Here is a 13,600-nt window from a genome sequence, read left to right as displayed (position 1 = left end):
CTCAAATCATACAGTGTCATGCGAAAAGCTAAAGTATGTTGCAAAAAATTAGCAGTGCACATTGTAGAGATGGCACTGTACAATGCTTTTGTACTGTTTCGATCTGGAGGCAATGCAGGGACCTTCCTTCAGTTTCAGGAGGTAGACATCAAGGCCCTAATGTTTGGCACTCAGGACAGTGAGGGTCCCAATATTTCTGAAACTGATGGTGCCTGTATCGTACTAGGTCAACATTTTCCAGCAGAGGTTCCCCAAACAGGGTAGGGAAAACCACAAAAAGGAAACAGGGAAGAAGAGAAAACCACTAAAAGGTGCAGAGTATGCTCCAAGTGGGAATCCAAAAAGACACAATTTATCATTGTGAAATCTGCCCTGAGAAACCTGGCCTTTGCATTAAGGATTGCTTTGAAGCGTACCACACATCCATAAATTAAAAAAAATTTATTTTCACCCTGTTGACACAACACAGTTTTACAATCTCATGCACTCCACACAACTTACAGGCACCACCACATTATGAATTCATACATCAGTAAAAACAAAAGCATTATTATCAATACCACTTCCTATATAAACTGGTCAGACATTCCTGTCCCCGCTGGTGAAAGAATAATCTTCCTGTGCTTTGTGCTAAAGCTAAGTGGTTGGAGTAGAGTTGTTGTAGCAATGTTCTGTGGTTTGCTGTAGTATGTGGGTTTATCTCCTGGTCCCATTTAGTTTATTCCTCACTGTCCCTATCCTCTTCCCTATTGTTGGTTAGTGCTTTTTTTACGATAGATGATTTCTGCTATCCCTGTTTTGTCTTCGTGTCTTGTTTACATTACATTTCTGTCCGACGCCTCATGGGGTGGGGGAGTGGACAGATTAGGGTTTAACAGGAGCATAGTAAGGTCGGAGATTCGGGCCTCTCTACCTTCTAGAGTACGCCGGGACAGGGATAGTTAGGGTACCAGTTTCAGGGACAGTTTGAGTCCCCCCTTCCTTACCAAAGACTGTCACATTGTGAAATTTTCACCAGCTCCACATATTGTATTTTAGTATGGATCTCGTTGCAGTCCTTGCCTAACAATTGCAGTGTCTGTCTCTTGAACTGTCACACCTGCAATACAGGGTCTCACAGACACTCACGGTGCATGAGCACAATAGAAGCAGTGCACAACACACTTGTATGACATGTGCTCTGCTGGCTTTGTAATGGCAAAAAAAATGCTAGAAGGTCACTTTCACAGCCACACTGGACAGTAGCTAGCTAAACTATCTGACTGCAAACCCACTCTCCTCATCAAACACGTGCCAAACGCTCATGATACACCACCATTATCATTGCTAAAGTGCTGAAAATACTTTTGTGGCAATGCAAATATTTTCCTGCACTTGTTACCGAATGTTACTGATTTTATCAAATTTTGCTCTTGTTTCCGATCGCGAATCCGAATGTGCATATTTGTGACAAATTTTTGTTTGGTGATCGTTTTCGCTCATCACCAGTTTTGAATAATTAATTTTGATTACAACTCCATGGGGAGCTTCAGTGTACATTCACATGCTGCAGATATGTACAGTAAATCCATGCATCTGGGTTATATATTTCTAGGCCTATTTAAAAAGAGCATGCATTAATGTAATTACAGTGAAATCTGTGGCACATACAGTACTTGTCAATACATGCTGGTTTTGTGGAGTTCTCTAGATTTGACTAATGCTAAAGGGGTTATCCGGTTCAAATCGATAAGCCTACAGTCTGTGTGATTGCAGACTTATGAATCCCCCCCCCAGTGAACGAGCTGTGTGCAGTTTGTGAGCCAGGACTGGAGGCTATGTATACGTTGAACATACTCCAGGCCATAACCCGTCCAGTGCTGGCGACATCGCTGCATACAAGCATATGGAGCATGACCGCACCTTCTTGTTGGCTATGTCACTAGTCGGGCTTGGCCTCGCTCTATACAGTTGCATGGAGCAAGGATGCCCCCACTGAATGGGCCCTGACTGGGAGTGTGCATAACTCATACATACCTGGTCCTGGCTCAGAAACCGGCACAGCCTCGCAGCGCACAGTGCATGCACTGGGGGGATTCATGAGTTTGCAGTCAGAGTGACTGCTGATTTATTGATTTGTGCTGCTCAACCCCTTTAAGGCTTTATAACCCAAAAGTCCTGCAGTTGTACTGTACTAAACTGAAATCATTTTACAATTTTATGGTTGTTTAAGAAAAGAGAAGTGTACAATAATTCTGGTAACATGGACCTCAAAGTGCAAACAAATTGGTTGTTTCAGTTCTGTTTGACAATTTTAATGAAAGTTTTAATTTACGGTTAATACCTTAGGTCACTAATTTAAAGGGGTTGCCCAGACCTGGGATGAAAGTTTGCAATCAGGATTATCCAATTTTGCTAGCGTGAGTAGACAGTCAAGTGATCTCAGATATGTGAATATCACACTTGTGGTCACGTGCCAACTAGACGTGCTCGTCCTCTATCAATAGACGTGCACCTACAGAGGCCGAGCACATCTAGTTGGAAAATGCCAAGTATTCAAATATCATACCTTCGGTCAAGTTACCGATTGCTCGCACAGGCAATACCAGAAAATCCTGACAGTGTGCATGCCACAATCTGTCAAGATCCAGAAGTCTGAACTGCCACTTTAATACTCGTTTTTGCTTTCGTTTTTTTTCATCCCCGTCTTCTAAGGGCTATAACTTTTTTGTGTTTATTTTACATCAACATAGCTGTGTGCAAGCTTCTTTTTTGTGGGTAAGGTCGGTTTCACATGTCCTGATATTTCCGGTACCGGAAACAAAACGGTACCGGAGATGACAACTGTTATGATTGAGTCACCGCAGGAGGCAAAAACAGAAATGCAAGCCAAGTCCAGAAAACCAGAGAGGTTGGCAGCTATCGGATTGCAGACCCCTGAACCTATCAACACAACTAGCAGTAGCCGTGGGGGGTTCCTACGATGCCCTAGACCCCTCGATCACAGCCGGAGAACTAGATAGCCTAAAGACAGAAAGGGAAATCTAAACTGCCCCAGAGCAGACCCCAAAGCAAAAGGCAGCCCCCCACATATAATGACGTGAAGCAAGAAGAAAGAACACAACACAGACAGAAAGATAGACTGAGCAAAGACGGGGCCCAAGCTAACTAGATAGGAAAGGACAGGAAGGCTGCTGTCTGCAATCCGTGAAAAACCCTATGAAAATAAGAGCCAACAGACTGACAGTCAAAAAGGCCCTGAAGACGCTAGGCTTCAAAAAGACTATGTCAGTACTCAGGAATATTCTGAAGACAGAGCAACAGGCAAAAGGAGATTCAGCTCACCCCAGCAGGGAATGGCAGAATCAGCAAAGCAAGGCAAAAAGCAAAACACAAATGCAAAAAGGCAAGGCAGCAAACTTAGCTTTAGAGGAGCAGGAATCAGACTGGTGTCCTAGAAGTCCACAGAGAAATCACCCGCAGGGCAGAAGGGCGTCAGCAGCCTTATATCCAGTCAGTGACTCCACTCAGCCAATCATCATCTTTAGGCTCAGGTGCCTGATAATCAGGCTCACTACCTTCCCTCAACAGAATAGGGAGTTCACCAGACCTCAGTGACGAAGGGGAAAATTAACTCACAACAGACAATGTCCATGTGTGTAATACTTGCAGCACATGAGTGGCAACTGTGTGTTGCATCAGTACCACACAACGGGTGCCAGGGAAGAATCGCTACAGTAAGCGATGTTCCCCGGCACCGGGTGCTGAAGACTCTCTCATCATTCTCCCCTGTTCTGCTGGCAATCAGCGAGAGCAGGGTAGAATAATGAGAGTTGTATACAAGTGATAACAATGAAAGCAGGTGGCAGCTGATGGGACTATTATTTCTATCAGCCTACACCTGCTGCTGCTAATAACAGTGACAGGAGGAGCAGCTGATGAGAGTAAATAAATAAATTAAAAAACTCGGCATGGGTTTCCATCTATTTTCTATAACTAGCCAGGCAAAACTGACAGATGGGGGCTGCAACCCTCACCTGTCAGCTTCAGCAAGGCTAGTTATCAAGAATAGAGGAGTCCCCACGCTGTTTAATAATTTAAATAAATTAAAAAAATGACGTGAAGTCCCCCCATTTTTGACAACTAGCCTTGCTAAAGCTGACAGCTGGGGGCTGGTATTCTCAGGCTGGTAAGGGACCATGGATATTGACCCCTCCCCAGCCTAAAAATAGCAGCCTGCAGCTGCCCAGAAAAGTCATATCTATTAGATGTGCTAATTCTGGTGCTTTGCCCGGCTCTTCCCACTTTCCCTGTAGCCGCGGCAAGTGGGGTTCATATTTGTGGGGTTGATGTCACCTTTGTATTGTCAGGTGACATCAAGCCCATGGCTTAGTAATGGAGAGATGTCTATAAGACACTTCTCCATTACTAATCCTATAGTTACATGTTAAAGACACAGCCAGAATAAAGTCTTTTATTAGAAATAAAACACAACAGTTTTCCATTTTTATTTAAAAATAATAAACACAGTTATACTAATTCCACCGAAGCCCTCGACTTCTGTAATAAAACTAAAATAAAAAAACAATATCCCTCACCGCTCCGTCATTCTGTCCCTCGCCATAATCCATGTCTGGGGGATAAATAATTTTCAACCTGAACGGTGCCAAGATGCGACCATCCAGGCTGAGAACCATTGGTGAATGAGCTGCTGCGAGGGCAGCATCAGTGACGTCATCGAGGTTACTGCCGGTTAGTGAGACTGCGTTCCCAACAGGGTTGAACTGCGGTGACCTCAGCACCATGGGAAAAAGTCAGTCATGAGGTCACCGCAGTTCAAGCTCAGTGTCTTCACAGCAGATCATCATGAAAAATTCTAATAGTCCCATCCGACACCGCCTGCTGTCATTGTGATCACCTGGATACAACTCTCATCATCCTCCCCTGCTAGCGCTGATCGCCTGCGCCAGGTGTTGAAGACAGCTATCAGGCTCTGGTGCGTGTCACACAGAAGACATCCATGTGTGTTCTCTGTGTGCACCACATTTTGTGGCCTGTGCTGACGGTAAAAAACAGACATGTCAGCGTGTTTTGCCCTCTGACACATTGTTCGTGGAAACACACTGACATGTGCACAGACCCATTCACTTGAATGGATCTATGTGTGCCAGTGTCTCCAGTACGTGTGAAAACGGTCACCACATGTTTGGCAGACACGGATGTGTGAAAGAGCCCTAAATTGGAGTTTTGAATGCAACCACTTAATTAATCATATAATATACTTAAATAGGGGAAAATTGTCCCATTTTTAGATACCCACAATTTTGTGATTGCTTTTTGTTTTGTGGGATGAAACGTGACTGAGAAAATTGCAATTCTTCATTTTTTTAATTTTTTTTTAATTTTTTTTTTTACAGCATTCACCTATCGAGATCATAGTATTTTAAAAGTATGGACATTTACAGATGTGTTAATACTTATTGGGGCAGACTTATCAACACTGCTTAACAGTAAAGTTTTCTTTCTTGCCCACACCAACTAATCATCAACCAATTATTACCAATTCATTTTTATTTCATAAATCAATAGAACACATGAAAAAAGCAACTTTTTGATATATCTTACCAAAGAATTTCCTTCTTTACATTCCTGGACTGATCTTTCGATATCAATTCATGGGTAAAATTGGTATTACCGTAATTTAAAATAGATTTCTCCACTACTGAAAGAGGAGATGACAGTTGGTGCTTTTAAAATTACATGGAGCAGGAAGCGGGAGGAGCTAGAGGCAGACAGACATTCTGCTGCAAGTTCTCCTGAAACCACAGTTACAATTCTCCATGGAACTTTGTAAGCACCAACTGTCATCTCGTATCTTAAAGAATTTACCAATGAATTCAGAATAAAATATTGTTTCAAGAGGAGAAAGCTGTGGATTCCTCCAATAACATATATTACAATTTCTTTTTGTTTTGACGTGTACTATTGATTTAGGTAAAACAAAAAAAGTGATGGTTACTATCAAACAAATGAAGATTGTGCTCTTTTTGGTTGGTATGAGCAACAAAGACTGATTTTTATTTTAGAGAGTAGCAATAAAATTGCTAGTTTTTTTTTTCATTTAATGAATGGAGAAAGAGGGTTACAAGTACCGTATGTTTTTTAAAAATATGATCTGTTTTTTTTTTTATCTTTTTCAGTCCCCCTCAGTCTATGTGCACTGAGCGACCTATTACTGATCACTGTGTGCATCTGACGTGCGGTCTGCCTGTATAAACAGGCTATGAAACATCAGTCAATCAAATATGATGCAGATTAAAACATTTGGAACAAGTCTTTAACCATTGGAATTAATATTATGCCTATATACCGTATTTTTTGGACTATAAGACGCACCCCAAATTTTCAGAAGGAAAATAGGGAAAAAAATTAATGTGTCAAATGGAGGTCCGTCTTACAGACTGAATTCAGCTCACCCTTAGGGGGATCAGCAGCGCTGGTGGAGCGGGGTCACAGGGGTCCGACGATATGACTCCCGTCCCAGGCAGGTGCAGTGGCTTCCGGGAAATCCCATCCCAGGCTGGTTCGACGATAGTGCTTGGGGCTCCGCTGGCATCTTGTGAAAGCCCGGAGGCCCCGCATATCCATTGCTGTGATGCGATGGCCTCCGGGAAAATGGGCACTGGGGGAGGTGTATGCTCAGATTGAGAACTCTGCAACAAGATCTCGCGAGACGAGATCTTGGGACATGATTTCGTTGCCGAGATCTCAATCTGAGCATGCGCTGCCCCTGGCAGCCATTTTCCTGGAGGCCACCGCATCGCAGAAATGGTTGTGTGGGGCTTTCACAAAATGCCGGCAGAGCCCCCCGCACCAAGAGCACCACTGCCAAAACTGCTGCACCAGCCTGGGAAGGGAGGGTGATCATCGCCTGGCAGCGTCGGACTGGTACCGCTGCAGAATTGCCATACTGCTGCTGCTGCCACAGTATTTGTAAGTATATTCTGACTATAAGATGCACCCCCATTTTCCCCAAAAAATTTTGGGGAAAAAGTGAGTCTTATAGTCCAAAAAACACGGTAGATTCCAATGATAATTAAAGTATTAATAATAACAAATTAAAAAATTGCTGTTTAACCAATTGCCTTACAACTTGTTTAAACAATGCCATCAAAATATTTCTTTTAGGCTGGTTTCACATATCTGTCTCTTGGTTGAAAAATACAAATGCACGGACTGGTCTCGAATCCATATTTGCCTATGAGGAGGTTGAGTTCAGGTGAAGAGACCAGTGGCGAGTTCATGAAGCACTGATATGTGAACTGAGCCTTAAACGTAGTACATTCCTAAATGAGAATCCTTGAATACTGCCTGCACCTGCTAGAAGAAAATCCAGCCCATCTGCAAGATGGTAAACAGAAAGATGGCTCCTAAAATATCTCAGGTTGCCCACCATGTGGAACCTTTCTCCTGCTAATACCAGCTGGATTTAGGATTTTGAATAAGAATGGCACACCGGAGTGAAACAATAAAACTCTTTATTTATATAATTTGTATGTACAGGATATTTACAGAGTCTAGGAGGGAGAGTCATACAGCAGGGGCATCACTGGGAGGGAACCACGCATTTCCAGTCTGTGTTGGGACTGTAAACAAATTCCTTCCTGCGGAAATAAACACACAGGGGGTATGAGTATAAGAGGTCACAAATCTTATTCGGGCTATAAAAGTTCCTATGCCGATATAGAGCGCTAGGGAAAGCTATTGTTTGTTGGTGTAACTTTACATTTGTGATACCATGAAAACACCTTTCTTTCTACAACAGAGACCTATTTTCCAATTTGCAAACAACACATCAAATATAAACTGAAGTCATTTTTTATCTGCTATAAAATGTATCTAAATGTTTGCTGCTATGATCTTCGGACCTAACGTAGAATATCATTTTTTTCCCTGTGTTGTTGCTTTAATTCTAAACCTACACATTTTGTATTTTGCTCAGATTTTACACAGTAAAATCGGCTGCGTTTTACAGCACCAATAAAGTGGATGATTTGTAACTTAATCTCATCCAGGTGCTGCTTTATAATTTTGTAGGGATTCAGCACGGAAATTGCCTTTGCTGTGCTTCTTAAAATCTGCATGATGTTACAGAGAGGCACCTTTTTGGGGCAGATTTTACGCATTCATTCAGTGGAGATCCTAAATCCACAGGTTAAATCCCTGACACGCTATTGTTTTGTGGTGTTTGTCTTTTGTGTATTTCGGCAACAAAAATTGCACATAAAATCACACAATTAAAGAGGTTTCCCACAAACAATATTCATTTTAATCAATAATAATAAATTTCACAATTGGATGACATAATCTTCTAAATGTGTCTCTGCTGTGTACTGTGTAATGGCTGTGTCTGACCTTGCAGGTCTGATCATAAATCATATCCTGGGTAGGGGAGGAAGCAAAAGAAGTAACAGACATTACAGGTTGGGATAGCAGATAATAATCTGAGGTAAAGCATTGTTTAATAACAGGCAGAGAAATGTTTTACGTCAAAAAGAATCAGCTGTGATCCCATGCTGTAATGTCTATATTCTCTTTTGCTTCCTCCCCCGCCCAGGAGCTGTGGTATGATCAGACCATGTTCCTGTACGGTCAGACACAGCCATTACACAGTACACAGCAGGGGCACATTTCTAAGATTATCTCAGCACAGGAACATTTTTTCTAAACACATCCAATTGAGAAAACCATCATTATTCGAAGAGCTATTGATTAAAATCAACTTTCAAATTAACTTTGTTCGTGGTAAAAAGCCTTTTAAGTGCATAAAACACTTGCGGACACTTGATGCAGATTTCAGCATAAAATCAGCACAAAATCTGCAAAGTGTTAACCTTGCCTTACAAGACTGCAAAAAAAAACATGTACTATAACTTTATAATTGTGTCATTTTAGGAGATGTGGCCAAAAGAAGAGGCAATTTTTGTTCAAATAGATATTCCATGTTTATATATCACATTGTATTTGTGTATATGTGCATGTCAATAAAAGCGGATCCCTTTTAAATGTGGTTTAGGGCAAATAGTAATGCAATCCATATTACAATACACTATGCATGCTCTTTCTTGTTATACACATCTACCTAACCCGTCATGTTTGGCTTTGCTTTACAAGAAAATCTATGGAAGGTATAATATATATATGGCATAATAGCATTGCTATGCATGACTGGTACTCACTCTCGAGAAGGGTGTACAGAACTGCACACCAGTCCTTCTTCACAAGGGCACAGCTGATTGATGCTGAATGCTAACCCCCCTTCTGGAACATAACAACTGCCCCCAGCAGGTAGCTTGCGTTTGCAGATCATCTCTCCATGGTGTCTGGCACAACACATAGAAGGAGAGCAATCCTTATCTTGACGGCATCTGGACCCTGATAAGAATAATAACGGTTCATCAATTATTCAACAATTTGCTATCTGTGATATTATGTCTGTAAGGCCGGGATCACACATGCGAGAAACTCGCACGAGTCTCGCATATTAATACCCGGCACTGCCGCTGGCACTCGGGAGCGGAGCGTACGGCTCCATGTATTGCTATGCGGCCGCACGCTCCGATCCCGGCAGCAGTGCCGGATATTAACATGCGAGACTCGGCTGAGTTTCTCGCATGTGTGATCCCGGACTAAGACATAAGATGTATATGAGGAGCAGTGATGTCACTTCAGTCGAGTGTAATGTCGTATGACAAAACAAATCTTATTACAAATTTTAAAAAAGACATCAACAAACTGGAGCAAGTTCAGAAAAGAGCGACCAGAAGAATGGTGACCGGTCTGCAAACCCTGTCTTATGAGGAAAGGTTGCAGGATTTGGGAATGTTTAGTTTGCAAAAGAGAAGACTGAGAGGAGACTTAATAGCTGTCTACAAATATCTAAAGGGCTGTCACATTGTAGAAGGATCAACTTTATTCTCATTTGCACAAGGAAAGACTAGAAGCAATGGGATGAAACTGAATGGGAGGAGACACAGATTAGATATTAGAAAAAACTTTTTGACAGTTAGAGTGATCAATGAGTGGAACAGGCTGCCACGAGAAGTGGTGAGTTCTCCTTCAATGGAAGTCTTCAAACAGAGGCTGGACAGACATCTGACTGGGATGATTTAGCGAATCCTGCTTTGAGCAGGGGGTTGGACCAGATGGCCCAGGAGGTCCCTTCCAACTCTACGATTCTATGATTCTATGATTCTATGAAATCCTACCTTCATTTCCAACTGGTATAATACGCTGGCATCGCCCAAACATACAGCCGAGGCCACGAATGCACTGGGAATCCTTTCGACAGTATTGACTTTCATGACGTAGTGCCACACACAGACCGAAATGGCGATCGCAGAACAAGCCACGTGCACAACCACGGTCATGGTCACATGTTACCTAGAAAAAAAAGGATCAATTTCAGGTATCGGGATATATCTCAATGTCGTTGTAAACCACTGTATACAAACTACAAGTAAGGCCACGTTCACACAATCAGTATCTGTAAGCCAAAACCCGGAGTGGGTGATAAATACAGTGTGGTGATGTGTTTCTATTATACTTTTCCTGTGATTGTTCCTCTCCTGGTTTTGGCTTACAAAGACCTGATTTAAAATACTGACCAAATACTGAACATGTGAACGTGGCCTATATAGTTGTAGAGTTCTACAACTATAATCATCCTTTAACTAAGTTTTATGTGTTTGAACAAGTTACTAATAGTCGAAAGTGTTATGCAACATGTCTAGTGCCCATTACACAAAGCAAACTTCCTGTTATGAGAAACATTTTTAGCACCTCACAATAGTCACAGCACTAAGATGGATGGATAAGGGTGAAGTTGTATGGTACAATGGATGATTGCATTAACATATACGGATAAGGCTACAGCAGCCGCAATACTAGGCGTCTACATTTATCCCTAGTGAATTATCGTATATGATGTAAAGTGTAAAAGTAAAAAAAAAAAAAAAAAAGAGAGAATAAATCCAGAAGGTTATAAAACTATAACATACATCCAGTGCAACAGAGCCGAGTTTGTCATTTACCATAATTATTGTGACGCACCCAGGAAACAGATGACAACTTCAGCTCTGCTACAATCATGCAAATCAGTATTATAGTAGAAGCAAAGTTCTGAGGATTTCAATAACCATTACAAAATACTTACCATGGATCCCTTGGTTGTCGGGCTTCTTGTGAGACCGGCTGCATCTTCAGGATTATTATATGGCATTGATAACATCCAGGCCCAAATATAGGCATGTGTGTAAGGAAGGAGTGAGAGAAGAAGAGATACCAGCAGCTTCATGGTGATATCGAATGATGGGACACCCAGTTGACTGTGACCTAGAATATATACTTGGTGTGGGGTCCTCCCCCGCCCTCACTACACCCTGCGATCTGTTTGCTAACCTAATGGGGCAATCAGTATTTATCAGCTTACCCTAATCACTGCCCCCCCCCCTCTTTCAGTCTCTAGAACAATCTCCCACCATGTAGAAAAACAAACCCAATTACATAGCAACCTGCAGGGGATTCATTAGTGTCACTCGCACCCTTACTAAAGCTGGAGTCACACATAGCGACTCACCAGCGATCCCGACAACGATATCAACGTGTCAGGATCGCTGGTGAGTCACTATGTGATCGCTGGTGAGCTGTCACACAGACAGCTTCACCAGCGATCAGCACAGCGATGCCGAGCGGGGAACGACGCCGAGCGGGGACGCCGAACGGGAATTTGCTGTGAAGCATATACATTCAGGACAAGGCCGAATATGGGAGATTGGACATAAAAATACAAGTGGCAAAAATGTTTTCGGGAAATTGAGTTCCATTTTCACGTGACAATGCAGGGTTCATTCTAAACCCATTTAAAGCATTGTAATAAGGGTTGTGCATTCACCATTACTACTAAGCACAACTGTTAATAGTGACAAGTGCCAAGGGGACTCGTGAATGAAAAATTCTTGTTGTTTTGTCCCATGCAACAAAAAATTTCTCAAGTACTTGCAAACGGAAATGAAAAAAGGGTGAAACACGTGTTGGGGTGCAGGGGACCTCATTTATACATCTAAGTGCAACTACATTTTTATTACAACTGATTTTTGTAGCATTGAACATGTATACTGCAAACCTGCAATATATGACATTTTGGCACATGCCGCTCTGCAGCTTACTACAACCCCATAAAGGTGCCACATTTAGAAGCATTGTTTGGATAACAGCTGAAACACTATGGATTGCTGGGATAATATGCACTTGTCACTTTATCACACTTATACACTGAGTAACGATGTAATATACTATGATAGCATAGTCAGAATTTAATTGGGATTTATTGCCCCTGCCACTTTACAGTCGGCTGTCATTTCTTGGCATGTATAAATATACCCTATGTGTTTTGAGTGTGCTAAATAGATGGAATGTTTTGTTATTGTAATTTACTGTTCAAATCATTACAGTAGAATTAACATAATTGTGGCTATATATGGTAGAAAGAGTGTTGACCCCCACACTCTCTAGGAGCACTGGGTTTAATTTGAATCTTGTTTAAATTTTATGTGATAAAGAAAGATTAAGGCTGTGTGCCCACGTAGCGTTTTTTAAACATTTCCGCAGCGCTTTTAGACAAGCGTTTCTGCTGCAGAAATGCTTAAGAAAAGCATCCAATTGATTTTTAATGAAAAACGCACATGTTGTGCCAATGGTGCGTTTTTAACTGCTGCGGAAACGCTTACCGATTCAAAACCCAGCATGTTCATTAATTTTGCGGAATCGCACGCGATTCCGCATACCATCAATTATATTGGCAAAAACGCATGCAAAAACGCTTGACAAACGCTTACAAAAGCGCGTCAAAAAACGCATGCGTTTTCCCGGGAGCAGAGTGTGCGATTCTGCTCAGGTTTATTCTGCTTCAGAATCACTATGTGGGTACATAGCCCTATTGATAAATACTCTCTGGTTGTTGGAATTGTTATGAGTGCCAGTAGTTATGTTCTGTCAATATTGAGTTATAACCTCTGGATTATAGTGTATATGCATGCTTTAAATGAGTTAATCTGTGTTTAATGCCCTATTATAGGGTCTGCTTCCGTCAGGGGTGGGGGGAGTCAGTATCTTTTTAATGGCAGATATATTCACAAAATTATATTCTTGTAGTCAGAATGTAATATACCGTAACTACCAACCTTGACTACACGTAAAACTAATGCAACCACAAAGGACTAGTTCTACAGAACATCTCATTAGGAATTAGTATGCCACAGAACCGTTCATACACATTAGGGTATGTGCACACGTTGCGGATTTTGATGCGGATCCGCAGAGGTTTTTGCTGCTCGGATTTGCATCAAATCTGCAGTGCAGTGCACAGCCAATGCTAGTCTATGGTAAAAAAAGAATCGTTGAGCACATGCTGCGGAAAATTTTTTCGGCAGCATGTCAATTCTTTTTGCGGATCCGCAGCAGCGTTTTCCAGTCTCTCTCTCCCCCACAACCACGAGGGAGAAAACGTACATAACCAAATTCCGAAAAACAAAAACACATTGAAATACGCATCAATTCCGCA

The 13,600-nt window shown here is 41.9% G+C and overlaps 1 protein-coding gene across 1 annotated transcript; it reads right to left on the bottom strand.

The window, feature by feature from the left end:
- Positions 1-7,500: 7,500 nt before the first annotated feature.
- LOC141086464 (dickkopf-related protein 3-like) lies at positions 7,501-11,432 on the bottom strand. The gene is made up of 4 exons (XM_073572539.1): positions 11,195-11,432; positions 10,248-10,422; positions 9,219-9,414; positions 7,501-7,643 (listed from the first exon to the last, which is right to left on the bottom strand). Exons 1-4 carry the CDS (start codon positions 11,333-11,335, stop codon positions 7,586-7,588), a joined length of 570 nt encoding a protein of 189 aa, XP_073428640.1. The 5' UTR covers positions 11,336-11,432; the 3' UTR covers positions 7,501-7,585.
- Between the last annotated feature and the right edge of the window lie 2,168 nt (positions 11,433-13,600).

The sequence above is a fragment of the Dendrobates tinctorius genome, unplaced genomic scaffold, assembly GCF_039654945.1.
Source record: "Dendrobates tinctorius isolate UK_male_01 unplaced genomic scaffold, ASM3965494v1 ptg000032l, whole genome shotgun sequence".
In the NCBI taxonomy this organism is placed as follows: Eukaryota; Metazoa; Chordata; class Amphibia; order Anura; family Dendrobatidae; genus Dendrobates; species Dendrobates tinctorius.
Note: the sequence above shows the minus strand (reverse complement) of the source record. Positions and strands in the feature narration are given on the sequence as shown.